General features: G+C 53.6%; 8 protein-coding genes across 8 annotated transcripts; 3 read left to right on the top strand and 5 right to left on the bottom strand.

Moving 5' to 3' along the window:
- Positions 1-49: 49 nt before the first annotated feature.
- On the top strand, positions 50-922 carry K452DRAFT_268675 (uncharacterized protein; the record flags this gene model as incomplete). Its single annotated transcript, XM_033538901.1, has 2 exons — positions 50-120; positions 182-922. 2 exons carry the CDS (start codon positions 50-52, stop codon positions 726-728), a joined length of 618 nt encoding a protein of 205 aa, XP_033398997.1. The 3' UTR covers positions 729-922.
- Positions 923-1,231: 309 nt separating this feature from the next.
- Positions 1,232-1,841, bottom strand: K452DRAFT_325877 (uncharacterized protein; the record flags this gene model as incomplete). Its single annotated transcript, XM_033544812.1, has 4 exons — positions 1,232-1,405; positions 1,474-1,589; positions 1,650-1,718; positions 1,778-1,841. The coding sequence occupies 4 exons, from the start codon at positions 1,839-1,841 to the stop codon at positions 1,232-1,234; spliced, it is 423 nt and encodes a 140-aa protein (XP_033398996.1).
- A 195-nt stretch (positions 1,842-2,036) lies between these two features.
- On the bottom strand, positions 2,037-4,266 carry K452DRAFT_286112 (uncharacterized protein). The gene has a single exon (XM_033540233.1). The coding sequence runs from the start codon at positions 4,254-4,256 to the stop codon at positions 2,418-2,420; it is 1,839 nt and encodes a 612-aa protein (XP_033398995.1). The 5' UTR covers positions 4,257-4,266; the 3' UTR covers positions 2,037-2,417.
- A 1,281-nt stretch (positions 4,267-5,547) lies between these two features.
- On the bottom strand, positions 5,548-6,710 carry K452DRAFT_286109 (uncharacterized protein). The gene is made up of 3 exons (XM_033540232.1): positions 6,602-6,710; positions 6,002-6,540; positions 5,548-5,941 (listed from the first exon to the last, which is right to left on the bottom strand). Exons 1-3 carry the CDS (start codon positions 6,680-6,682, stop codon positions 5,887-5,889), a joined length of 675 nt encoding a protein of 224 aa, XP_033398994.1. The 5' UTR covers positions 6,683-6,710; the 3' UTR covers positions 5,548-5,886.
- A 418-nt stretch (positions 6,711-7,128) lies between these two features.
- On the top strand, positions 7,129-8,072 carry K452DRAFT_168688 (uncharacterized protein). Its single transcript, XM_033535767.1, has 2 exons — positions 7,129-7,929; positions 7,986-8,072. Exons 1-2 carry the CDS (start codon positions 7,235-7,237, stop codon positions 7,990-7,992), a joined length of 702 nt encoding a protein of 233 aa, XP_033398993.1. The 5' UTR covers positions 7,129-7,234; the 3' UTR covers positions 7,993-8,072.
- Positions 8,073-8,457: 385 nt separating this feature from the next.
- On the top strand, positions 8,458-9,470 carry K452DRAFT_357629 (uncharacterized protein; the record flags this gene model as incomplete). Its single annotated transcript, XM_033546135.1, has 2 exons — positions 8,458-8,966; positions 9,058-9,470. The coding sequence occupies 2 exons, from the start codon at positions 8,458-8,460 to the stop codon at positions 9,062-9,064; spliced, it is 516 nt and encodes a 171-aa protein (XP_033398992.1). The 3' UTR covers positions 9,065-9,470.
- A 547-nt stretch (positions 9,471-10,017) lies between these two features.
- Positions 10,018-13,261, bottom strand: K452DRAFT_247695 (uncharacterized protein). Its single transcript, XM_033538071.1, has 4 exons — positions 12,799-13,261; positions 12,078-12,551; positions 10,842-12,022; positions 10,018-10,788 (listed from the first exon to the last, which is right to left on the bottom strand). The coding sequence occupies exons 1-4, from the start codon at positions 12,929-12,931 to the stop codon at positions 10,264-10,266; spliced, it is 2,313 nt and encodes a 770-aa protein (XP_033398991.1). The 5' UTR covers positions 12,932-13,261; the 3' UTR covers positions 10,018-10,263.
- Positions 13,262-14,076: 815 nt separating this feature from the next.
- K452DRAFT_225432 (uncharacterized protein) lies at positions 14,077-26,270 on the bottom strand (the record flags this gene model as incomplete). The annotated part of the gene is made up of 5 exons (XM_033536747.1): positions 14,077-14,516; positions 14,571-18,256; positions 18,291-18,556; positions 18,610-26,157; positions 26,223-26,270. The coding sequence occupies 5 exons, from the start codon at positions 26,268-26,270 to the stop codon at positions 14,077-14,079; spliced, it is 11,988 nt and encodes a 3,995-aa protein (XP_033398990.1).
- Positions 26,271-26,274: the final 4 nt, after the last annotated feature.

Here is a 26,274-nt window from a genome sequence, read left to right as displayed (position 1 = left end):
GTTTCTTTTTTTTATGTACGAAGTAGCTGCCCTTAATTATCACTGCATCATGTCGACACTCTGTGGGGTTTGCACTGAGCGACCACCGAAATACAAATGTCCATCATGCGAAATACGATAGTATGCTTCAACTCATACATACCTTCTCTCAAACTGATTTAGTTCGCTGATAAAGGTTCAGTTGCTCGCTCAACTGCTTCAAAGTGCACAAGCCGGTCCATGAAACGCCTGACGATCCAACCACAGACATCGTGCCCTCTTCGGAAGCTCACCTTTCGCAACCCAGCGCACCCTTTCTGGCCAGCGCAACCCTGCCACAGTCTTCTGATGACACACCGTTCAATGCGCTTTTGAGCAACCATACCCTACAGCACCTCCTCCAGAGACATCCGGGTTTGCGCTCCCAACTGCAAAGGATATACGCTTCCACTCTCGAACCGTCATCGAACGATGTTGCACCCGCTTCCCATAGCCGCGGAAACAGAGGATATCGTGGCGGATATCGTGGACGAGGTCGTGGACGAGGTCGAGGAGATGGCAGGCCGAGAGGGCCATGGAAGCAGGAAGCTGCTGACAAAGGTGCTGTAAGGCAGATCTTGCGAGTGCAGAACTATGAAGGGGAAAGCGGTGACGGCATGAAAGAATTTGTGGCTTTGACCCAGAAGCTCTACGGAGAAAACGTCAGCGTGGAGAAGAACCAGGATACCGATTTTTCTGTGGATCGCTGAAGAAGTTAAAGGGTTACCTGCTAGGGCAGTGATTGTTACATCACCGTCCAGTATGCTGCGGACGCACAAGTATGCCGGCGATTAAACATCGGAATGTGGAATGACTACGAGGGATTAGCTAGTCGGCGGACAAATCCGCACTCAAGCGGCCTCCATTAAACATATGCATCTTTGCGCAGCTGCCATACACCGGCCTGTGGTTTGATTAAAGCAGATGATATGGCACCAATACTGCCTCCACAAACTAGGACAATGATTAAGAATGCATTGTGCGCTCAGTGATTCAATTCATTTTGATATACTGCAGTCAAAGAAGGTACCAGTGGTATCTGGCGCAGCTTGCACACTTCGACGCAGCAGCATTTGACTGCAGTCTCTCGTATGAGTAGCATTTCACAATATTCTGCTTCCTCACACTGCGCCTGAGCCTTAGCTTGTAGGGCTCCATAACGTCGGGACTAGATCCCTTTCGATCGCAAGACATTGGTGCTGCGCATTTTCCTTCACAGAATGGTCTCTCCGCCATGCTCACCCTCGAAGCCGTATGCTTGCAGCTTGGCTTGCCGACGCTTATCTTTCTTCTTGCGCTCCTCTATCTCTTGCTTCTGTAGGGCGAAAACCTGCTCGGCTGGTGCTTGCTGGAATGGCTCAGGGATGTTGTCGTCCTTGTCCAGATCCTGCGAGGCATTCGGGTCAGCTCGGGTCCTTTTAAGAATTTGGTCTGCGGTGATATAGGGAGTCATACAATCTCGCCGAGCAGCAGGACGTTCTCTCCGCGAACAAGGAAAATGCCGCGGTTGATATCAGCGTAGAGGTTCTGGACGAAGATCCGTTCCGTGGTGTCTTGCAGGACAAGGTTGGCTGCAAACTTTCATGTCAGCGGACTGTATCACCAGCAAGGCATGGCGTGAAGGATCATACCGAATTGATCCCAGCTTCTCAGCACACCGATAAGTTTTCTACCATCACGCAGAGCGACCATGAGCTTCTCTAAGCGCGTGAGGTTAGCATAGGTTACACCAATTGCGAAAGGCCAGGGGTGGACCAACTGTCGGTCAAGTCGAGAAGTTGAGCGGCGGTGGTGAACATCTGCGGCGGGAGCTGGGGGACCATGGGTGGCATGGGCTGGGCATGTTGCTGTGCTTCTTGTCCTCCCGCGGGAGGCGGGTCATTAATCGAGAGGTTCTCCATGGACCAGTGCAGCAGAAAATTGTGGCAGAAAACGGAGTCAAGGCCAGTCCATGACCACAAGCAAAGAGAGTTGCGTGAAGCGCAAGAGGTGTTCGGAGACGCGGTGATTGACGTTATGGAACTAACGTTTGTCCGTGCGTCAAGCCGCACTACGTACCCCAAAGTAACCCCTCCTAGGCACCGTGGCACCGCCAGCCACAACACCATGCACAAAGCCACATCGCACGAATAGGACGTCTGGTAACCATCTATACTGTCTGTATTGTATTGTCTACAAAGGAACCCGTCTTCCTCACGACTAGGGCCCAGATCCCGCTGAGTCCGAATCGTCATTGTCGTCCCGTCCATCCGATCCTCACCCACCAGGATGCCAACCCTCCCGGGTCAATGTGCCTTAGGCCATTGGGATATCACTGCTTGCCCATCCATCCGGTGAACGCCCCGCACATGAAAAGTAAAAAAGAAAAAAGAAATCCGTCCAGTAACACTTGCACTCCGCTAGTGTTTCATGAGGACCTTCCTGTTGGCACCCTTTGTACCCAACCTCTTGGCTTGTTCCATCATACCTTCGATCCACTCCAGTTTCTCCTCGGACAGTTCCAGCTTCTTCGTGTTTGGACCCGCAAGGCCAACCTCTGAACCTTGCCAAGACCTCTGTGAAGTTCCCGATGCGCCGATCTCCGGTATGTCTTCCATTCCGTTAGGAGTGTATGTTGTCATGGCGCTACCTGGGCGAGACACGCTGTTCGAAGATTTCGTGGGGGACATTCCAGGCGTACTGCCGTTCGACGTCGGGGCCGGTGGCAACCCACCCGGACGGCCTCCCTTGACGCTATCAGAGCTGTGGGAGCTTGTAGGCCGGGCTGCGTTCCATTCTTGGTTTTCTTCGATACCCAGGACTTCAAACTTGCCGTCTGAGACCACCCGTTTCCCATGGTGCTCAACGTATTGCCTCAGATACTCTCCCAGATCAGCCCAACCGCCTCCAACACGAACCATGACTCTCTCGCCATTCTCACCAACCCTGCGAACGAAAAGCTTGATAGGCTTATCTCTGCCTGGTTGCATGAGGTGGTAGAGCTTGATGCCAGAATCTCCATGAGATACAGACCTACGGGCGCTGACCGATCTCTCGTTTTCAGGCTTAACGGGAGACATGGTCATGGAAGCAGCATTTGGTGTGCGAGAAACCCTTAGTGAAGAAGGAGGACGGGAGCCGGAGACATTACGATTCGGTTTGTAATTTATTGGCGATGAGTCGGAGGAATCATGGCCGGAAGTAAGGCGAATCGGAGCGTGCACGGAGGTGATGATCCGACGAATCTGTTTCTCTAAGTCTTCGGTTGCGCTGGATACCCGCCGGTTCTTGTTGCTTTTAGGAACACCGAGGCCACCAGAGAGCGTTGCCGGGGAATCCGAGCTGTCAAAGACAGTGTAATCGTCGAAGTTTGCCAAATAATCTCCCGCAGATATAAGGCGAGATCGGTCCATGGCAGCTCGACGCTTTGGCATGGTCGAATTCAAAGATGAAGGCGGTGCTCTCCCACGGAGTTTCTTTGGAAGTTGGCGTAGTGATGGAGAATCCTCAAAGCTCCCGCCAAAGCTTGATTCTGGGGAGGAGTCAGGATAATACTCTTGAGAGTACCGTCGCTCGGGCGTTCCTACTTCGACGCTTTGCTCATCGATGCTGCGGGATGGTGACTTTATTTCGTCCTCATCCGTAACTGATGCGTTGCCGCCATGTGAGAGCGCTGGCAACGAGCCATCATACAACTCTTGCGGAGGCCTGGCGGCCTGTCGTGAACTACTGTTTTGGCTGGCACTGATGTCGGTGACCGGAGCCGGAGCAATTGATTGAGTAGAAGCTACAGAAGCGCGCTTAAGGCCCGCAGGATCGGGTGTTTCGGGGGCGACAGATTCCTCCTTCTGATGTTGGGATTGCTTCGATTCTCCAGGCATATGCTCCGACGCCGACAAGACAGCCGCTTCGACAGGATTGGAAACCTCAATCAAAGGCCCATTGCCCACTTCCGTGCGCTCAAACCGGGGGCTGTGGAACTGTGGAAGATAGAGATGCGGTTCGGAGTTCGACCTAGTCCGTTGATGGCCTTTATCACCTTGAGTGGGATGCAAGAGGGATGGCCCGCTCTGCATCATCTCCGCGACACTACCACTACGCTTCGGTGACTCGGCCGGGTCTTCTTGCAGAGTGAAATCGTTGGCCGCCGATAACAATCCATGCTTGGCGAACTGACTGCCACTGAGTCTAAAGGGCTGACCCGCCCCGCGAGCCGACGTCGGCCTGGTGAGCTTTTCCGGAGGTCTAGACATCAGCATGTCGACCTCAAACAGCCGCCTCTGGGCCTCGACAGCCCATTTGGTGTAATCTGTCTCAAGGGCCTCGAAGTCATCTATCCAGTGGTCAGGTATGACGTCTTCCCTTCCCTCCAGTGCATCAAGCATCCCATCCAACTTTTGCCCAAGAGTGCTGATCTTATCCTGAAGCACGCCACGAATGGTCTTGACGGCTTCTTTCCAGTCGCTCAATGCCTTTGTGGATTGTTGCGATTGCCCGGGAAGTTCCAGGGCATCCCAGCCCAAGCGCATGGCTGTCCTTGCGCCGTCAAGGCCGATCAAGAAAAGTGGCACTTCCCGAAGCACGGCCAGACGCACCGACCAAACACCCGTCAATTGATTTAGCATTGACAGGTAAGGCAGCGCTTGGAGCATGGTCTGAGTCACGACAAATGAGAAGTCGTCCAGCAGGACCGGTTGAGTGGGCTTGTCTCCGAAATTGGCGTTGGGTCGAGATCTGTCGGCCGGATGCATGTCGAGGATGTGGCCCTTCAATTCGTCCATGTTCAAAGCTTCCAACTCTTCCTTGATTTGGTCTATGCGCTCTCCGTAGGCCAAGACCTGTGCGGCCGGTAGAGAACCCCAATGTTCCTTTGCGCCAACGTGTGTACCTCCGGACGGCGCCTCGGCGGGCCCATTATCGGCGCAGTGATCCGTGCTCTTCTCCTGAATGTCGGACTCCTTTTCCTGCGGTACATCGAAGCTGCCCGACCATTTCCAGCGGTCCAGCTCGACACACCAGGTCTTGAGCTTCTTGGTGGCGAGGGCGACTCTGGCGCCGAGTTCCTTTTCGGCGCTTGAGGCATTGGCGATGCCCTTCAGGAGGTCCTGCTCGTTGGCGCCGGCAGGCGAGGACAGGCCTTCGGTGAAGGCCTTGAGAGTGACAGAGGGAGAGACGGCCCAAGTGGAGTCATTGATGCTCATGTTCTTCCGGCGATCGCGGGTTGGCGAGGCGGCGGGTGAATTGTCCCTGGTGCGGTCGAAGAGCGGCGTGGCAAACGAGAGGCGGCTCGGGCGTTGCGCCGCCATGGCTGAGGGTGGTGGCAGCAGGTGAGTGAAGAGCAGAAGCTAGCTGGCATGGAAGGAGGAGTGGCGGGATGGAAAGAAAAGAAGGGCCGTCGAGCGTCATGTCCGATGCGCGCGTTTCACGAGGCTCAATCATAGCCCGCGGAAGGAGCTGGGCGGGAGTGAGCTATGTCAGCGGCTCTTCCCGGGAGCCCGTCGGAGATGATTGGCTCGGCACGCGCGAAATTGGCAATCTTGGGCGCCTGAACATGTCCTTGTCTGTCGCGCTGTCACAAGGCTGCACGTCGGTCCTCCAAATATAATCCTTCTCACCACCACCACTCACTCGCATGCTGATGGCCACGTCGTCTCCATACTTTTGGCTCCACGATGTGCTCCGCTGCTCCATTGATCCACGATACTCCCCCGCGCCTTAGCGGCTAGCGCTCCCTCCATCTGCAGATCTGCCCATCGCCGTGCACCTCCACCCACCTCCACAAACCCAACCACCACCAGGAGGCCTGCACCTCGCGAGCTATTTTAAGCTCCCGTTGTACTGTACTATGACTCGTGCCTCTCCAAGCCCGCCACGTTGGTCGACCCGCTTTCAGTGCTTCGCCTTCTCCTTCTCCAGCCGGCCCTTGCGCACGAGAGCGTCGACCCTGTAGCAACTTGTCAGCCTCTGCTCGTTTTGCGCCAGCGCTTCGAAAAGAAATGGTCACCTTTGCAGAGCCCCAAAACCCTCAATGAAGCACGATGTAATCCAGCACCACCACAACCCACCGCCAAAGGGCACGTTGTGTTTGCCCAGTTTGCGCGCCATGATAGAGGATTCGAACACATGAATAACAATCATCAATACCAGAATGATTGGCTGTACCTTGGCTGTGAAGCTTGCTAGTGCTGGCACATATTTGAGAATGTAATCATGGATGTATGACCCCGGGAGGGCGTTTGCTCGTCTCGAGACCAAGACGTAAGTGAGGGAACAGACTGTGAACACCACAGCGTGAAATCCTCGTGGTCGCGTATATGTCTTGACGGTGATGTCGCTTCTGCGCAGTGCAGTCACGGCGTCCTGATCCATCTTGATCACGCGTTCACGGGCTTCGCGCCACGACTGCATGGGCGGCTCGAGGGGGATGTTGTAGCGGTGGCCTGCGGCTTGGATGCTCATGGAGCCCAGAGACATGCCCACCAGGCGCGCATTGCGGGCGGCGAACGACGAGACATTGCAATAGTGCTCGAGATAGCGACGAACCTAGCAGGCGAAAACCATCAACCGGAGGAGAGGGAGGGAGGGAAAAGGGGGAAGGACATACTGAGTCTTGGTGGTCAGCATTCATGTGCGAGACGATGCGCTGCCTTGCGGCGGCCTCGTGCGCATGCGGATCGGCGGCCATAGCAAGACTGCTCCCAAGCTCCTGTATGTCGATGTTTGGACGTGGGACATGGCACCCCGCGATTTTCCCGCCCGGAGCCAGGCAACGCTCGGGCCCGGCACCTCCGCTTCCAGTCACGACTCTCGGCCAAGCCCTGCCCCTCATCCACCCGGCCAGCCACGACTCGTCTGAATCAAGCCACGATCCCCGTCCTCTTGCGGCTTTCCGTCTCATTGAATCATAATCAGGCCGGATGACGACGGCATGGCTGCGGTCGCGATGGAAACCTGGCACGGGCTCCCGCTTTTGACTGAAACCGGGACTTGTCCTGCGACCCACCGTGCCACAGGGCTGCCCCATCCTTACCAACTTGCGTCACAGGTAGGGTTGCGTGGCTCGTCACCTCGTCTGCGCTAAGACGGCCAGGTCCGTCTGGGTTGCAAACTTGCTCGCGCGTGCCTTTCTCTTTTCTCCCCTTCGGATCCTCTTCCTGCACCTCTGACCCAGCTACTACCTTCTAATTCTACCCACACACATCCTTCCCTCTCAGCTCGTACATAACAGAACAAAACCATGGCGGACAAGACGACCGACGAGACCCAAGCCTCTGCAGGCGCCGAGGGCCAGGCGCAGGGCAACGCATCCGTTGGCGGAGGCGCTCAGGGCTCGAACAAGAAGACCACCGAAAAGAAAGCCCCCAAGAAGCTTGGAAAGAAGCAAGAGGAGACTCAGCAGCAACCCACTCCGGACCAATCGCCGGCGGCAGGAGAATCAGACGCAGAGGCCGATGCTGATGGAGAAGTGGACGGCGAGCCCGAGCCCCAGCCAGAACCGGAGCGCAAGCAATCGCAGTCTAGGCGCCGCCAGTCTCGTGGCCGAGGTCGCAGGAATGTCCCCGACAGCGACACCGAGTCAATTCCTCGCTCCGATGTTTCGGCGTCTGGCGGACGTCGCAACCGTCAGCGCCAGAGGCAGAAGGGAGGCAAGCAGCAGGGCGGCGGCGGACCGCTTGACGGCATTACCGAGAATGTGCCTGGCGGTGAGCTTGTCAGCGGCGCCGGCGACATGGTGCAAAATACGGCCGGCAACGCCGTCAACCAAGTTGGCGACACTGCGGGCAAGGCCCTGGGCGGCTTGACCGGAGGTGGAGGAGGCGAGGAAGAGGACGGCGGCAAGGGCGAGCAACTCCGCCTGCGCCTTGAGCTGAACCTGGACATTGAAGTGCAGCTCAAGGCGAAGATTCACGGTGACCTGACTCTGGGACTACTGTAAGTACAGCACCACGACAGCCTTGATCCTGGCACTGAAACTAACGGCGTGGCAGTAACTAAGGTGGAAATGAATGCACGGGTAAACGTCACGAGTCACGCAGGATACGGGGAACAGGTTTTGGCGGTGTAATTATTTGTTGTTATTCGTAGCAAGTCGAATGGTAATGGCAGGTTCCTTTAGTTGCTATTCTAGTGTCTCGGAAGTGCAGTCAAGAGTCGTCAGTCGCGAAGGATCCGGAATTCGGCAGCCGCCGGCGGGTGGGTCGGGCGGTTGAGTGGCAGTGGCTTGAATCTACGACTCCGCCACTTGACGTCATTCGGCGTGTCAGCATGCATCTCACCCGCGTGTCCCGGCTGCTTGCGTTCCAGCATTCTTGATTTGCATTCCCGCCCGCTAGCTAGCGATAGTTGCCCTGTTGCTGCCACGAGGCTGGTCCTGAGCTCCTTACCTCCCTCCATCTGTGCTGTCTTCCTTTCCCCTCGTCCACCCAAATCCTCCAAACTTCCATATTCAACACCGCCATCATGTCCGACTCCGAGGGAGACCACCCCAAGCAGTTCCAGGCTGAGGTACAGTCTCAGCGCACCACCATGCAGCAGCAGAAGCAGGAAAATGCCATGAAGCAAGCCAAGCGCGAGGCTGGCCAGCAGTCGAATCGCTCCCGTTCCTCGTCTCGCCGCGAGCGTCGCAGGCGCATCCAAAAGGCCATGGACGAGGGCAAATACATGAAGACAAACAGCCTCGAGGCCTTGGAAGAGGCCGACGCCAATGGCGAGCTGCAGCAGATGCAAATGTTCGAACGCATAGGACCCGACAGCACCTCCATGGACGGGCCTGTCACCCACGCTCGCGCCATGCGGGGTGAGATTCCCATGCGGGGCACCAATCCAAACCAGCCCTACAAAGTGGACTCGGAAGAAAAGAAGAGCGCGTTGGACGAGCAGGATGGCTTAAAGCTGAAGCTCGAAGCGAATTTGGAAGTCGAAATCGAGCTCAAGGCCAGCATTCGTGGCGACCTTACGCTTTCTCTCTTGTAAGTTTTTGCGCTCATTGTTTCACGATACCCCCCGGTGCTATGTCTACCTTGTTCGACGGCCTATTCAGGCTGATATACAAATGACTAGAGAATAACCGTGATACCACCATAGTGCGTAAGCGACCGGTGCTGACGACGGATGGTTTCTTTCCGACGACAGTCAATGATGTGGTAATGATCTATCGAGGAGGACACTTGGGGTATTCATTTGCGCGTTGGGAGTTTTCACGGTACCTATTCTAATTGGACGAGGCTTCTTGGGTAAATATTAGAAAAAGCTACGTCTCGACGAGCTTCCCATCAACATCCTCAACGCACATGAACGCCATGCAGTGGATTGAGGTGGGATGCGGGTGTGCCTGCCTTCTGTATGCGCACTATTGTTTTGTGTGGTCAGGCTTGTGACCGGCTAGGAATGGATACCCTCGAGTGCAGATGGAAACTGCATTGCCATGTAGCTATAGAAATGTTCACGCCTGCAATGATTTCTTACGTATGTGCGAAAACATTGGCCGGTGGTCAGTATCGCTCATCCATCCTACAGCCGCTTGGTGGCTCTTGTAAGGCATGATCGACTGTTGATTTCTCTTTGATATATATGTCCAAGTGAAACTGAACACTAAGGGTGCCGGGGATATTGTTAATGTTCATATCTCCATGGTGAGTGATACTCCGTTGGTGCGAAAATATATAAAATTACTCCTGATTTGTATAACTAAAAACATGCTCCTATTAGATGTAAATAGATTTAACACTTCAAGGTTACTCTTAGAGAAATCTACACTTGAGCCTGTGCCTGTAATGTCCGTCACCGCGAACCGAGATCCACCGTCTAGCGAGATAGGAGATAATATAATTAGTCCCGCCCGACAGAGTACTCGCCTAGCTCCTAGCCCGAGTCTTAGGTCTGGGTGAAAGGGTCTTAGGGCATACACAGACTCTATATATCTTAACTGGGTATTTTCTTCTACTCTATACAATTATCACCATCTCGCTTTACGGTGCATCTCGCTTCACGGTGATGGACGTTAAGGTTGTAATGAAATGTGTACCCCTCGAAGTCATAATCTATAGCAATATTTAACCTCAACACCGTTGTACGCCCCGCTAACGCCTTACATTCAATGTATTACTCTATCCTGTATTATGGGAGTCAGGTCATTCCTATGGTGACTGTTGGTATTCCGGGTATCAAACGCCATGTCTATGAACTTTCCCTCTCAAATACTTGTATTTCCACACAAGTCCAAACGCATTATAATCGCACGGCTTTAGGGGAAGCAGCGCATATCCGTTACGCAAAGCTTTTCTTCTTGCTAAGCCGGCTGAAGACGCTTGCGACCGGGCTTACCAGCTCGATGCCAGACTCCCTACTGTCGACCGTGTTCCCGCGCGCCAGGCTCACAGTGTTGAGCTGCTGCCGCAAATTGTACATGCCACGCCTGCGGCGCGCCTCGATCTCGTCTGCGTGCATTGGGCGCATGCGCAGCGTGTCTTCCACCTTGTCAACAATCCACTGCACCTTGTATTGCCGCCTTTCGGGGCCGCCAACACCAACGGCGCCGACCAGGTTCGCTGCCGGCGGCGAGTTGACCGCCAGACTGAACAGGTTAGGGGGCTCCGAGACGTCGGTGACTAGCGCGCCGCGGTGCATGAGGAAGTAGGATAGGCTAATTAAGTTAATGAGGAAGACAAGAAGCAGGATCAAGTGCAGTGCCTTTTGCGCATCGCCGACGGGGCCGGATGCATATTCGCGGGCCCGCAATGTTGCGTTGAAATATTGTGTTTCCGGGACGTCCAAGCTAGCCGAAGTGTGATTCTGTTTGCAAATCAGTAAAGGAAAAACGGCATCGAAGGAACGTCGATCCTTACCCAAGTCGTCGAAAAGGTACTGTCCTCGATTGACGTGAGCAGGGTGCTGCTCGCCATGACTGCGAGCGCTTCTGCTATGCTCGGCAGCTTCGGGTTCAGCTTGGCCTCTCTCAGCATCAGCTGCGTCAACAGTCTTGCATCCGACGCCTTGCCATCTGAGATACCTGCGTTCAGGGATATACTGCTAGCCCACGCGCTGCCGACCCAAGGCCATTTACTGGATTCAGTCGCATGGCCAAAAGCGGCACCCGGATTGCTGTGGATGTACGCCATTTCGTCCTTCTCCGGGTCGCATGTCGCGCTTAACGATGATCCTTCCAAAGCGGCTGAGTAGGTAGTCGAACAGTTAGGGGTCAGGCTAGTTTTGAGCTGACAGAGTGAATAGCGTTCCTGCGTCTCGTCGTTATCGCGACTCAAGATATATATTGAGTTTCGATCAAAGTCGAGGGGATCACCCATGAGGGTGTTGTAAGGCATTGGGTATTTTGCGAATATCGGAGCGTGCTCATCATAGCGCTTCCCCCAACCAAACAGGTCATCAACCACCGTTGAATTGAGCCAGTCATCTTTGCCGAACTGATTGATTTGTGCTGGCCACACCAACGGGTCAAGCGGCTGAGTGTGATTCCAGGCTTCATAGACAAGAGGGGCCAGCTCCTCGCGGTCCAAGTTGGCGCAAAGGACGTGGATAACTGGAGATGCGGTCGAACCAACAAGGGTGTAGGCGCCAAGCCCGTTAAGCTCCTGCGGCTGCAGGATCTTGTTGCGTTTGTCGGCCGCAGCTTGCTGCACTCCCACGTGCGGCATGGCCAAACTGACGTTGTTGACAATCCTGCCGTCAACCTCCTTTGCAGTCACTTCTAGCCAACTGCCGTTGACGATGGTTGTTGAGTTGAGCAAACTGTAACCAGATATCCGAGCGTTCTTGTCGACAGACACATCTGTATAACTGGTGTTGCGAGCGCGCTCGTACCACCTCGCCATATACTGCTGGTAGTCATGAAAGGTCTTGGCAGCGTAGGAAATGCCAAGGCAGGTGGAGTTCCTGAAGAGTGGATCCATCTCGAGATCAATGGGGGTTTCGCATTGACCTTGGATGTAAGCTGCATTCGCAAATGATGTCCAAACTTCTCCGGACATCACCCGTTGCTCGACGTCCCCATACTTGAGCTGCGGTTGAACTACATATACTTGTCAGTGATCAACACGGCAAAAACACAGGCCTGCTTTACTCACCGAGAGCATCGGATGCCGTGGTATATAGCATTGCGCCAATTGCAGCGAGGAAAGCCAACACGCCCAAGGTACTCAATCCTGCATATTTTACCGTCTCCCAATGGGTGACCATTAAGCCGGGTTGCATGATCCAGTTGCGCATGCTCATATCAGCAAGAGTGACACCGGTTCCCCCATCCTTTGCCTCTATACTGCGCCTGCTCAGCACTTGGCCCAAAAAAGCCACAAAAGCCGTGACAAAGCACATTTCTATGGATTTGGCAACGATGGCCGTCAACAAGGAGGCATTTGCGGGGGATAGCGCGCCTGTATCGGAAATGAAGTGCCAGCGTGGTTGGCTAAGCGCAATGCCTAGGAATATGCCAGAGAAGACGGTTGAGTAGGCCGTCAGCAGGATGACGCTCAAAGCTAGCCACTTGTTACGACGCTGGTAGAATTGCTCTGCGACAGGCCTGGGCTGGTCCGAATTAAGGCCTGCAGAGGACGTGTCAGTAATGCAGAACAAAGCAATGCAGTATTCTTGCGCGCCCAATGGCCAGCATATTATTGGTGGAGCTTCTAGACACTTGGACGACCTCTACTACCGGTCATGATCCGGGCGCTGGCTGGGACAACCAGAGACGAGTGTTACACCAAGGGTTCGGAGTTGGAGCAATGTTTGCGCAGTAGCCATCCCTAGGTGCTGACCACCGGCTGCGCAAGAGGGTCGTCGCGAACCTACCGTCCCGAGATTCGACAGGCGAGGGCTTTGGGCGGCCGGTGTCCACGAAGCTGACGGGAGGCAAGGAAGGCAGGGCCCGGAGTTCTTTCTTGCCGCCGCCGCCGCCGCCAAGTGCACCATCGTCGCCAGCCATGGCCGCGCCTGCGCCCTCGTAGCTCGTGTCTACATCATGTATCCTGGAATATCCCAGCGGGTCGTCGAAGGGGTTGCCCGGGCCAAAGCCAGGAGTGGACGGGCTCCTCGCTGATGCGGCGGGGCGGTCTATCAGCGACGAGGATTCATAGTCCTTGATGGCGCCGCGCAGGCCCGCGCCGCCAGTAAGGCTACTCGATCGCGTTCGGCGGTGGTTGGCGGCTTCGTATTCATCCTCGTCGTCGCTTGTTTGGTGGTGGTATGGTGTGTCGTCTTGCGGTGGCTCGGTGGTGGTGATGATCAGCCGTTGTTGGTCGCTCCGTTCGTTGGCTGACATGGTGATGGACTTTCACGCCGACGCCTGGATGCAAAGACGACGGCAGTAATAGCTTCGCCTCGCCCTTTCCACGTGGTGGCGCTGATCTCCGATCTACGGGGAGACGCTGTATTTACGTAGTTTGTCAATGGATACGAAACGCTTGGATCCCTTCAAGCCTCGAAGCTAGGTATCGTCAATCCTCTCTGATTCCCGCCGTCATAACGGGCTGCAGCCTGCCCGATCCTATTCTTCAGGCGGCTGAAACGCTGGCAGACGCTTGAGCCATGACAACGAAGCACCGGCGGCCAACCGCCAGCCCGCCCGCCGCCTTCCTTGGGCCTTTTGGACCCGTGCGGATCCGGCGTGCGCTCGGCCATCATGGCTGTGATGTCGATCCTCTTCCCCACGGCTAGCGCGAGGGCTTTCCTTCTTCGTAGGCCCAAGGGGTTCGTGCATGTATCGCAAGAGCTTTTATTCTAGGCCTAAACTAAACTATCTGCAAAAAAAAAAAAAGCCAGGTGGGTGGAAATAGACCATGGACCCTTTAAGGGCCTAGGAGTAGTAGGCCCGAGCCGCCCAAACAAGAAACGACCTGCACTTCGTCCTTGCGTGGTGTCGACTCTGCAGCCGCGAAAAAAGGACTACTAGTACAACGATTGGAAGCAACGCTCAGCAAAACCAAAGCAAAACCGCCCAATGCAAAAAGAAGCCCTTAATCCTAGCCGTCTTAGGTCATCGATTCCCTGACTCGTTGGCGCCGTGAAATGCTACTTAGTCATCAACGTGCTTCGTCAATTTTGGACTGAGGAAAAACAGAAACGCAAAGCTCAAGCAAATCCAAAATACTCGCTACCCGCCGTCATTGCCGTGTAAAGCTGTTGGCGCAGAGCTTCGTAGCTCTCATACTCTGGAAGATCGAGCTGGTTGAAGCATGTGTGCGAGCTCGGGAGGCGGTCCTTGCTTCCGTAGTCCCGGTGGATGTTGAACCGACTGAAACCATTCATACCCTCCAGCTCCTTGAAGCCATTGAGTGGAACCTTGCTGGTACCAGTGACGAACTGAAGAAGCTTGGCACGCTCTTCTTTGTCGAACGAGCGAACAGCTCGCCAGAACCACTGGATCTGAGGGGAGGCAGCGGTGTAGTTGTGGTACTCGGTGTTGTTCTTCCAGTCGTCAACGTCAATTTCGGGCAGACCGGATATGAGCAATTCAAGTTCTTGCTCATTGAAGATTTCAATCAGATTTGCCGGCACAATGTCGTGGAAGCCTAATGACATGGTCAGTCGCCGAAAGCCTGATAGGGCAGAATGATCACACATACCTTTAAGGAACCCTGTGAGCTGGTCTTGAACAGAACCAGTCAACCTATACTCAACCATGAGGCGGACATATTCGTGCTTGTTCTCATCGGTGACTGCAACGTTCCGACCATTGGGGATGAGATCAATGGTCTTAGTAACACCAAATTCCTCACAATCGACCGAGAAAGTCTCAGTGATGATATCAGTGATGTCGTTCTCAAGCATCCAGATCAAGGACTTGTAGTAGTCGAGGTCGAGGGTTTCCATGTCTTTGATGTTGACAGGCTTCCCCAAGATCCGCTTGTAGACGGCCCTACTGAAATGACAGTCAAGTACGCGGCCTTCATAGAGAGCTTTGCCGATTATGCGCCCGATGAACTTGAAGAACAGAAGATGCTCCTGGTTGATTGAGCTCAAGCGGTTGGGGTGGAAGGTGGTTCGATCGGACGCCACTGGGATGAAGAGCGCGTAGTCTGGGTTGAACATCTGGCGAGCAAGAACTTGGAACCATTCGCGCGTGACACCGCCTGCGTCGACGCCCTCTTCGCCGTGGAACCGAATACTCAGCTTGCCATACTTCATCTCGTCCCCAGTCTTGAAATAGAGCGACTTGAATGAGTCTAAAAAGACTTGCTCGCGACGCACTGCTAGCTGCAGTGTAGGGTGAGGATGGCGCATCTCACTTCCGCGAGAGTGGAGCCGCCTGCTGAAGTAGTTACGCTTGTTGTCAAACTCAAGGACCTTCGAATTCTTGACCAGAACAGAGAACGATCCGCTCATGAGCTTAGGGTTATGGCGGACAAGGTCATTAAGAATCTTGCGGTGCTCCTCAGTAAAGTTGAAGAAAAGGTGCTCCATACGGTCCTCCGGCGGTGGACTCGACAATACAACATCCTTTTGGTAAGTCTTGTTGAGAGGCGGATCCTTAAGCGTGGTGTTCTTGCATACCACCATCAACACTTCAATAAGTGGCAGAAGTATTGTTGCAACGCTGAGCATATTCGTACGCTCACGGATCATTGTCAAACACTCGCTAAGCTTGTGCCACAATGGACCGAAGGTAGAATTCTCGTACAAGTTCGTGAGAATGTCGGCCTTTTGTTCGGCAGGCAAACCCTCTGGAACGCCCGATGGCTTGTCATGGGTTTCAGTTGATCTCTTAGGGTCGAAGAGGTAGTCTAGAGCAGTCAAGACACGGAGGAGCTTGGTCTGATCGGAACTGGCAGGAGAAAACTTGGAAAGTGCCATTCCTTGTACATCGGTGCCTGTCTTAGCCTTGGTGATCTGCGAGACCAGCTCGTCGAGGTCCTTGAGAATTGATTGTCCCAAGTCTTGAGCTTGCTTGATGAGTTCATTGCCGAAAGTTTCCTTGGCACCCGGGATCGCAGAAAGGTTGTTGATGACCGAAAGAGTGTTCTGGAAGGTTTTGCTGCTACACTCGCGGGCAGCCAGGATGTGCACCACAAGACGAAGGTTGTAGTCAGGAACTTCGGGTGGGACTAAAGCACGTGGTTTCTTAGACTTGTCCTCAGCCTGGCCTTCAGCCTCCTTTTCAATTTTTTGCTCCGCTGTGGCATCTTCAGGCAGTTCAGTCGATGGTTGTGCAACGGAAGTAGTGTTTGAAGCTTCTTGAGCTTGAGTTTCAGGAGCAGTGGTGGCGACAGCTGCTTCATCCTTCTTCTCTTCAGTCTTATCTTTGTCTTTCTTGAGAAGTACACCCAGAGGACTGGTGATGTTCATGAGTAAAGACGCCAGTTGCTCCATCACAGAAGAGCTTTCCACGATGAGTTTGCGGTCGAGCAAGCTGAGGAGAGCGTTGAGAGGATACTTCGTAGCTCTGCTCTCCTTAGCTTTGCCTTTCCGGGTTGCCTTTGACTTGAAGCCAACAGCAGTCTCATGCTCGGCCAAGAAGAAAGAGCAGATGTGGGGGTTGTTGTAGACCAAATAGACCAAGGTGCTAAGACATTGTTGAACAACCATGATGGGGGACATGTCATTGTGACTTGACAGTTGCCCAGTGAGGGTACGCTTGAGCGGTTGTGGTGTCTTTTGCGTTACTGGCTGCTTGGCCCGAAGAGAAAGTTGAGCAAAGCTGCGCTCAACGGCGATCAAGTCTGCAGATCCGTCTTGGAGAATTGACAAGAGGATGCTGATGACTTCAGCACGGTTATGGCGATTTTGGCAGACGTCCTTCAGAATTCCGTTCAGAGTCTGACGGGCACTACCTTGCTGCGGGATAAACATCAGCCTGAGGAGAGTAGCAACGCCAGCTTTGTCTAGCATTTGAACGATCGGTCTCGGCCTGGCTTTCTTCTGCGTCTGTTCATCGGCTTGATCGTCCTCGTCGAAACGACGAATGCGGTTGATACGACCCACGTTTGGATCAGCAATGTGGTTCAAACGGCGGTCACCACCCAACCTGCGGGCTTCTTCGGCAATTTCAGCAGGGAGCTGATTAAGCATATCATCGTCTTGTTCCATCAATACGGCCTGACGCAGGCCAGGGTCGAGTGATGCGAGGAAGCTTGCAGCATCCATGTCCTCGGCGCGTGGACCGCCGGTCGGAGCATTGGCACGTGCACGCTCAATACGCTCCTGCCGGCGGCGAGCTTGCGCTTCTTGTTCGAGGAGCTCATCGCGGATGTCTTCCGGTAGAGCATCGAGGAATTCGCGACTGATGTCAGAGGGTTCGTTGCCTGACGTCCGGGCTTCTTCACGCTGATTTTGGACCTGCCCCATCAAAACTTCTTCTCTGAGTTCCTCCGGCAGTGCATCGAGATACTCCAGGTCGATTCCGAGACTAGTGATGTCAACTTCACGGTCGCGGATACGCGCGATGACCCGGTTACCCGGTTCTGCGGATTCATCTCCGGCGGCGGCAGCCGCTTCAGCCGCAGGCGCTGAAGTTTCAACGCCTTCCATGACTTGGTTTTCCGCCGCGGCCTCGGTTGCTTCCGTATGACGCCGCTCCGCTTCTTCCTGGGCCCGGGCGGCAGCAGCTTCTGCCTCGGCTTTTTCGGCTGCCTCGCGCTCTTCGCGCTCTTTTCTTTCCTGTTCTTCCCTTTCGGCCTGCTCCCGCTCTTTCCTCTCCTTTTCTTCTTTCTCTTTCTGCTTAAGTCGCTCTTCCAGTTGCCGCTCGAGTTCCTTAGTAGCTCTGATTGCCGGAGGGACAAGCAGGCGGTTGATGGAGTTGAGAACGCGGTGAGCCTTTTCCAAAAAGACCGCGCCAAAGAGCAGCCGACCTTCCTCTTGCCAACGCGTGGTGGTAAGTGTAGGAACAAATGCCACAGCCTGGCTCGGGTCATCGCGTGTCGAGCGGGAAGGCTGGTCCTGGAGGCGTCTGTTTTGGCGACCAAAGGCGTCGAACGGAGGGAAACCTGGCCCATCAGGAAACATGCCTTCAACGGTAACTGTGAACCCGTCTTGTTGAATAGTGGCGGAACCATGGCTCATGATGTTGAGGAGATTGCTGATAAAGGACACGGGACTGTCCCCACCTGGAAACGCGCGACCAGGCCGCATTCCATCCATTGCGTGAACCCAATCGCTCATAGTTCCACGGCGGCCCACCATACCAGGGCCTGCAGAAGACCGACCAGAGCGCTGGAGGAGGGGGTTGGTGCCGTCGTCGGTACCGCGCTGAGCAGCCACTGGCCGATGAGTCCGGAAAGCACCTGGAACTACATAAGTCAGTCCAGCCAAGTTCCTTTGGAAAAATAATAAACATAAAAAACATAAACAGAGTAAGCTTACGGGCATGCCGCTCAAGTCCTGCAGGGGGTACAATCGCGAATGGGTTCATAAGACTATGACGGTGATGGTGGTGGTGTCCACGAAGCGGCCCACCAGCGTCAATGCCCCACGCACCCCATGGTGGCGGAGGCATGCCATCTTCATCATCTAATACCCTCAGTAAGTGCTGCAAGTGCTGCACTTCGCGTGACAAACCTTCTATTCCAGCCTCGTAGGCAATATCATCCTCGTCATAGTCTTCTTCGTCATCCTCCTCATCTGTAAAAGTTAGAAAAAGGCCGACCAGACAAGTAAATAACATTCGACCTTACCTTCATCATCTTGCATCTCATCGTCCATGTAGCCTTCAGGTTCCATGTCCATCATGTCACCCCCAAACGTTTCTAGGAGGCCAGCCGGTGGCTGTCCGTCAAGAATGCGGACGAGGTGGTTGATGTCACCCGGGGGCGGCGCATGATCGCCAAATCCATCTTCGTCAGGGTAATCGTCCCCGTCTTCTTCTTCGCTCGCCCATTCGTCATCTTCGCCGCCATCGAGACTGCCGTTGATGTCGTCGCCAGTTACTTCGTCCATCTCCTCAATCTCATCTTCCTCATCCTCATCAAGGTCTTCGTCCATATCAGCAGAGTCATCATCATCCTCGCTCAGCTCTTCACCGTCTTCTCCCTCGATGACAATTTCGACGTCATCGCCCACATCACCGGGCAGACCTTCCATTTCACCCATGCCCTCAATATCTTCATCTTCATCACTGACAACGTCATCGCCGTCATGGTCGATCTCTTCCTCGTATTCCATCTCGTCTCCGTACTCATCCCCATATATGTCTTCATCGTCTTCCTCATCAGAGCCATCAGACTCCGTCTCTTCGTCTCTGCTCGGGTCAAACATAGCCAAAGTTGAGTTTCTGAAGAGATCCGGTGTCTCTTCGCGAAATTCGTCCATGTCCGAAACAGATGAAGCAGTCGAAATCTCATCTTCATCTGCTTGGCCGGGAGTCGCTGAGATCTCAGAGTTCAAGCTTAAATCGATTGCTGTCTGTGTGAGGAGCTTGATAGGACGCAGGATGTACTTCACAGCACGCTTGGCATTGGGGAAGTTCAAGTCAATGTCCGCAATGGCCGTCGTAAGCGCGGTGATGAAGTTCTTCTCGTACATGATTCTGGCCAGCTGTTTCTGCGAAGCCAAAAGCATGTCAATGCTGAAATTGCTTCCGCCCGAGGTAGGCTTCCCGTAGAGCATGCGGTAGAAGAGGTCTGAGAGGTTGAGCAACCTGGAATATTTCAGGTCGATTGGCTCTGCCGAGGAGTTTGCGTCCTTGAATGCTTTCAACGCATGCTCAAGTACGAACTTGCGCACAAAGAGCAGATCTTGCTCCTCTTCTTCCTTGGCATCCTTATTCTTGTTGAAACCACGTTCACCAGTCTTCTGGCATAGAGCGACAATAACAGAAATTGCCCAATTTGAAGTAGCGCACTTCTTTTTGAACGACAAATCTTCGGCATGAGCCAGCGTCTCGACTGGAACCAGGGCATTGAGGATGTAGTTGAGGACTCCAGAACGTGGCTTGGAAGGCGTCATTGCGTGAGGATCGGCCTTTCTCGAAAAGTTTATGAACTCCACCTTCGTCCGGTTGTAACACGAAAGGAGCTCAGTGAGACACTGTAAGATGAAACACCTGTAAATGAAGATGGGGTTTTGATCCGCCTTGAACACAGGCTTGTCGCTTTTTTTCTGCTCGGGAACAGGGGCTGAAGCCGAAGCAGTGCTTCCAGGTGTTCCAGGCGTAGCACGATCGTCCACGTTCGACATCTCAACGTCAGGGCCTGTAGAAGTTTCTTTCGTGGTTTCCTGGGTTGTTGTCGCTTGCTCCTTGTCGTCAACGTCTTTGTACGTAAGAAGTTCGCATAGAAGGTAGTGGATGACCCCATCCGGATTCTCGACAATTGGGGGTTTAATCTCTGAGGGTTTCGACTTTTCTGGTTCAGGCTTACTTTCGACCTCAGTCGATGGCTTGACGACCTCTGTAGTAGAAGATTTCTGAATCGCTTGGTCTCCGCCGGTTGAAGGTTCCTCAGCGTTGGCCGGCCAGCTTTCTACCTTCTTGAGTTCAAGCACTTGTTGGCGTTGGTTTGCATAATACCGACGAATTTGAAGTCTCTCGTTGGTTATCTCCACAAAGATCTGGGGATTGCGGAGAGCAAGATGCCACATGTGGCGGAGGTAGGCGTTGGTGTCGATATCGCCGCGAGTCCGCGAATCCCTGATCTCAAAGAGGGCCTGGACTTCAGTTCTCATAATCTGCCTGATAGTCTCTTCATCCTCCACAATGTGACGTAATATCAATAAGAAGGCACTTTGCAGCCTGTCGTTGGTGATTCCGCTGAGTTGCTTGATCATGACGAACAGGCGTTGAAGATTGCGCTTCTCTCCCAGCTTCGTGGCCAGTCGTCTGTCCCTAGTCAGAATAACAAGGACGCGAGCGATAGACAAAGCTAGGGACTCGTCTTTTCCAATACGAGGAAGGACCTCGACAATGGCGTTAAAAAGGTTGCTCTTCTCCTCAAACTGAACCACAGGCTCTGACATCTCTATTATGGATTCTGGATCCTCAGGCTCTTCATCCTCCTTTGGAGGATTCCACTGTACTGAATGAGGTTGCGCGTCATCTGACAACATACGCTCAATGATCAGAAGTACCTGTCCGATCCAAGGAGAGGACTCCTCTGCAAGTTGATCCGGAAAAGCCTTGATGAAGCCAAGCAACGAAGAGAAGAAGTCCCGAAGTTGAGGCAGGGTCGCATTGTAGAACTCCGAGTCCTGGAGCACGAGAGCGAGGAGGTGAGCGTAGGCAGCCACTTTCTTGCCAATAGGCCTGAGGTCCTCCTCGGATTGTAGCGAAACTAGGGCATTGACAAGAGTTTCACCGATCTCGCTCCGCATACCCAAAGCGTCAGTTGCCTTGGTCACGGCGGCAGAAATCAGGTCTGCGAGCTCGAAAGTAACTTCGTCATGGACATCGAGCACTTCCAAGGAGCGGTCAATGACGTTTGACCTAATCTTTGCTCTCTCCTCCTCCAAATCCTCGATGCGCACGATCTCGACTTTCTGAGAATCGGGAGACGTGCTGCCCAAGAATGGCGATGTGGGCGATAAGGCATGTGCGACAAAGCCAGCTGAAGGAGTGAGTGATCGCGTGTCGTTAGACTCCGATGCATCCTGCATGGTCACTGACTGACTTCCAGATGCGTCACTCTCCTCACCGGCCCCGGTGGGCTTAATCTCAGTTTCGTAAGAGGGGACGGGGTTCCTCTCAAAACGTTGATCGTTACGTTGTGCGCTGCAGTATTCCCGGGCATAATTGAAATTATCGTAGCAGCGATAGAGTGCCTCTTGCGCCATGTCTTGCTCGAAACCTTCGCGCTTAAGCATCTCGAGATGATCTCCGTTGCGCGGCTTCCAAGGCTTATACGAGAACTTGGCTGTAGGAGGAATTGTTTCCGAGCGCTTGTAGGCATCGCCTTCACCATCACCCTCGAGGACGACACGGAGAATATCTACGAGCGACTTGACGATCGAAGTAGTTGCTTTGTTCATCAGATCTGAATTCCAAAGCTTCTCGACGGGCTCAATTACGGCCATCCTTAGTTCAAGCAAGAACTGGGCAGGAACGAAAAGGTCCGGTCGAGGCCTGCTACGCTCCCGAGAATTCATGGTACTCGTTTGACCAGCCTCAATGATGCACTTCGGATTGACCATTTGCGAGTACAGCGTAAGAATGATCTTGATGCCACCGAGTGCCAGATTCATGAGTGTCTGGATGTCTTCGGGCAACTCTTGGTTATCGTGCGTGGCAATGATGGCCTTTGCTTCGTCAAAGAAGCACTCCAAGAGCTCACTGAGCTGAACAAGCCCGCCCTGATTCTGGAACGAATGCAGAATCAATGTGAGCATGTGTGGAGACCGCTCCATAGAGCCGTCGACCATAAGCTGAGAGACCGAAGTGAGAATGACGATCCAATAGGCATAGCGGTCCTTTGACGAGGAAGCTCCCTTAGGAACCTTGTAAGATAGCTGATCCATAGCAAGCTTCGCAAGCTGGTCCGCCACAATGTATGCATTTTGTCTCTGATAACCGTCTTGGGTCCTCCGGAACAGGAGACACTTCCCCAAAGCTTGCAAGAAAGGTGTGATTGCAGTTGGAACTTGACTGAGCAGATAGCGCAGAATCTTTGTGTTCTTGAACTGCGCGGTTGACCTATCAGGGAGTGCATTCTGCTGAGCAGCAGTGCCCTCACCACTAGCGGCTTGGCTCGACGGCTGCTCCGAAGCCTCGGCTTCACCGTTGATGGGCTCGCCATGCTCGACATCAATCCTATCCGAGCGGGTGAGGCGAAGGATGTCATCTGCCTCGTCAGTACCGAAGCCACCGCTCTTGACTCTAGTCGCCTTTTCCCAATCAGAGGGGATGTTCTTCTGAAGGAGAATTTCTTCCCAAACGCAGCTCCGGTGCAATCTGCCAAGACTGTCAACCAGGTGGGAATACATGTCTGCCATGTTCACCTGGCTAAAAACGTTATGATTTGACCGATTAAAGATGGAACCTTGGAAGGTCATGGAAAGAGCGTTTGAAAGCGTGAGCACTACCACAAGGGCCTTGGCAAACTTTGTACCGTTGACAGTGGCATCTTGCAAGGGTGTATTTTGAGATGCGTTAGCGGTAGAATTTCTGCTCGTGAACACAGAAAGGTAGGCAGATTCTTGTTCATTACGCATGAAAGGCTCCAGCTGATCGCAGGCACTCTGCAGTCGCCTAATCAGAGAAGGTAGGGCAAGGTGTGGCTTCTGCTCGACAAGTAGCTGGATAACCCGGCTAAGGTCTTCGCCAACTATGAAGAATTCGTTGAAGTTGTATGGCAGACACGGCAGTGTGGCGAAGTCAAGGACGAATTCCATACCGCCTTCCTCTATGAAAGCCGCACAGAGAGACTCGTTGATGAAGAATCCTTCCAAGAACTTGCACACAGCTGTGATGTACTGCGTGGTCGTGGGGCCTTGCTTTGAATCCTCATGTTCGATGACGTCGTCAATAGAAACTGAAGTGTCTGTAGCCCCTGACGATGAGCGATCAACGTCAGTCATTTCAACATCTGCAGGCTCAGTTGCACTAGAAGATGTCGTGTTGTCGGCACTCCTCTGACGCTGATGCAGTGACCCTTCTGCACCAAGAAGAGCTTGGCGTCCTCCAGAAACAAGAACGTGCCCTTGCACATCTTCTATCCAAAGTTTTGCTCCAACACCCTTGTCTTGTGCCCGAAGGAAGCAGAGCTTACCCACTCTAGCCACCATCTTCTTTACCGAAGCAAGAACAGCAGGTTTTAGTGGAGGGTGGTGCCTAACAAATTCATCAAAGGAAGACCCTAACGATTGGGTTGTATCGGAATCCACTTCAATAGCCTTGACGTGTGCCGGGCTCGCAAAAACCTCGAAGAAGCTCTCCAAAGCAACGGATGCCTTGAATAAATTGAGACCGGCCTCCGTCAGACATATGGCGCCGAATGCAGCTGGGACCGCCGAGATGGCTTCAGAGACTGGCAGAATCCCCCCCGCAAGTGGCCGTGCTTCCTGGTCTTTGCTCTTGTCATCTTCGGAAGCTTGTGCTGAGGTTGCCGGCTGCGAAGGCTGCGCAGCGCTATCCTCCGTTATAACGGGAACCACAGGTGTCTCGACAATGGGCCTTTGCGTAACAGTCTCCAGGAAAGTCTTACTAAGCCCAGCTTCTGCGATAATGGCATAGCTGGTAGGCTCATGGTGGATAAAGTTGGCAAGAATATGAACAGCTTGGCTCCAAACAGTACTGCCAAAGACTGGAGCATTGGCTAAGACGGTACGAAGACCTGTTAGTAGTCGCGGTGAGTCCATGAGATTCCGCAGGAGACGATCAATACCACCGCCGCCATGAGTCATCATATGGCTAATGAACTTGAAAAGCCAGCGGAGGGTCTGCTGCGGGTAGAATGCGATCTTGTAATCCGTATGCTGAGTCTTGTACAAGGCAGGCATTCCTTCACCTTTCTCGGCCCGCGTAAAGGCCGTCTCCACCTCAAAGCCTGCGAGTTCGGCAACTGCATCGAGTCCTTTCGCTTGCACAAACGCCTGGAATGCTTCGCGAAGGTTGAAGGCATAAGTATCCAAGAAACTCAACACCTTGGAATAGTGTCGCTCAGCCCTGCTGGTACGGAGCGTGAGGACCTCAACGAAAATGTCGAACAAGCCAGCAGCTACCATGTTCTCGCCCATACGGGTTTGTTGGTTCGGGATACTGGTAAACAAGGTAAAAAGGGTGTCGCGCCATTCGTCATCTTCCAAAGTGTCTCCCGGTCCTTCATCGACAGTGAGTTCAGCGACCGCCTTACGAGCCACGTAGAACAGAACGCCGTGGTTGACATTCAGGCTAAGAGCAGCTGCCAACTCTCCGGCTTTATTCTTCTGTCTCGTAAGAGCTTCCAGCGTAGCAAGTGCCGTCGTCTGAAGGTCCCTGGAAGCTCCCAGTTCACCATCTCCTGGCGGATGGATCAGTTCAGACAACTGATAAGCCAGCTGTAGTCTGCGGGGTTCATCGGAATCTTGTTGTCCTATCTTCTGGTAGAAAGTGGCATCGGGGTGCACGTAGGCTAGATTAGCAATAGCGAGCAACCTGATGGCCACAATATCCTCACGTTCAATCCTTCCAGCACTAAGGGCTTGCGCAACCCTAATCCTATGCAGAAGTTCGTAGCGTGTTTCCTCCGGAACATCATTCAAGTGCTTTTGTAGAATCTCATGAGCCGGAAGAGCCCGAATTTGGGTGTTGGTTATCTCCACAAACTTCGGGCCAGATGGACGTTCCGCATGGGGGGTATTTGGTGTGGCTGGTGCGCGCGGCGACTCGTCAGAAGAGAAAGTGCGGGTTGGCCTAGGCGTGTGATGCGGGCCTAAGTTTGAAGTACGGCGAGCTGGCGTCGGAGTAGCGGGCGATGTGGGAATACGGGTGTTTTCGTCAGCGGTAGGATTGCCAGTTTCACTCTTCCCACCAGGCGCCGTCTCGTAATACGAGAGGAAGACGCTTCCCCATTCTTCACGAAGCACAGCTGGGAGCTCCTCCACTTTAACTTTACCAACCAAATCCGCTCCGTGCGATTTGTTCGCCGCATCATCTGAGTCAGCTCCGAGAGACTTCTCTTTGCCCTTGATAGCTGAGGTCGATGAGCTAAGTCCCCGCGAAAAGGGAGCTGCAACCTTCTGGAGGTTGTCAAGGTTGATGTTGAAGTGACTGTGCAATAAACTGCTCTGCACAGAGGGAGAGCTACCCATGCGCTGGCGAGACGTGTGATAGCGTTGGGCTAAGCGAAGGGAGAGACGCAGAGTCGTCTTCAGCATCGAGATGGATGTAGTGTTGAGTAATTTGCTGAGATGCTCACTGCTCGCATACAAGCTACGGTTGCCGCAATTCTCCAAGAGGAGCTTCGTGAACTTCAGGATCTGCTCGATAAGTTCTCGGTCGCCCTCGAGTGAATAGCCAGCCTCGTCGAGATCCTTAGAGCTGGGTTCAGGCACCGGCTGCGTTTGGCTCTCTTCTAAATTACCCTTGGCCAGCAGGCGCCTTTCAAAAGGCTGTACCTGAGGCCCATTGTTCAGACCATACTCTTCAACGAACGCCTCCAATATGCAGTCGAATCGGTTGAGGGCAGGTATCCAGTGGTACAAGTCACCTCTAGGGAAAGGCCATCGGCGAGGAAAAGAGCTCAAGTGAGCGGGTATCTTGTGGAGTGGAACAGTGAGAGTCTCTTTAATGAAGTCCGATAGCGCCGGAGACTGCAAGCGCAATGCCATGGTTAGCTGAGAGAAGCCTCTGAGAAAATTTCTGGGAAAAAACATACCAGCGTCGCATCGTGCTTGGCCGTAGCGACCTTTTTTATCCTCCCCATTTTG

The sequence above is a fragment of the Aplosporella prunicola genome (genome assembly GCF_010093885.1).
Source record: "Aplosporella prunicola CBS 121167 unplaced genomic scaffold K452scaffold_9, whole genome shotgun sequence".
Lineage (NCBI taxonomy): Eukaryota > Fungi > Ascomycota > Dothideomycetes > Botryosphaeriales > Aplosporellaceae > Aplosporella > Aplosporella prunicola.
Note: the sequence above shows the minus strand (reverse complement) of the source record. Positions and strands in the feature narration are given on the sequence as shown.

Coding starts and splice junctions, on each gene's coding strand:
- K452DRAFT_286112 (XM_033540233.1), bottom strand. CDS start 4,256: ATGCTGATGTCTAGACCTCCGGAAAAGCTCACCAGGCCGACGTCGGCT.
- K452DRAFT_286109 (XM_033540232.1), bottom strand. CDS start 6,682: ATGGCCGCCGATCCGCATGCGCACGAGGCCGCCGCAAGGCAGCGCATC. Junction 6,541..6,601: donor ATGCTGACCACCAAGACTCA/GTATGTCCTTCC, acceptor TTCGCCTGCTAG/GTTCGTCGCTATCTCGAGCA. Junction 5,942..6,001: donor GGTTTTGGGGCTCTGCAAAG/GTGACCATTTCT, acceptor AAGTTGCTACAG/GGTCGACGCTCTCGTGCGCA.
- K452DRAFT_168688 (XM_033535767.1), top strand. CDS start 7,235: ATGGCGGACAAGACGACCGACGAGACCCAAGCCTCTGCAGGCGCCGAG.
- K452DRAFT_247695 (XM_033538071.1), bottom strand. CDS start 12,931: ATGGCTGGCGACGATGGTGCACTTGGCGGCGGCGGCGGCGGCAAGAAA. Junction 12,023..12,077: donor CACGGCATCCGATGCTCTCG/GTGAGTAAAGCA, acceptor AAGTATATGTAG/TTCAACCGCAGCTCAAGTAT. Junction 10,789..10,841: donor GTACCTTTTCGACGACTTGG/GTAAGGATCGAC, acceptor ATTTGCAAACAG/AATCACACTTCGGCTAGCTT.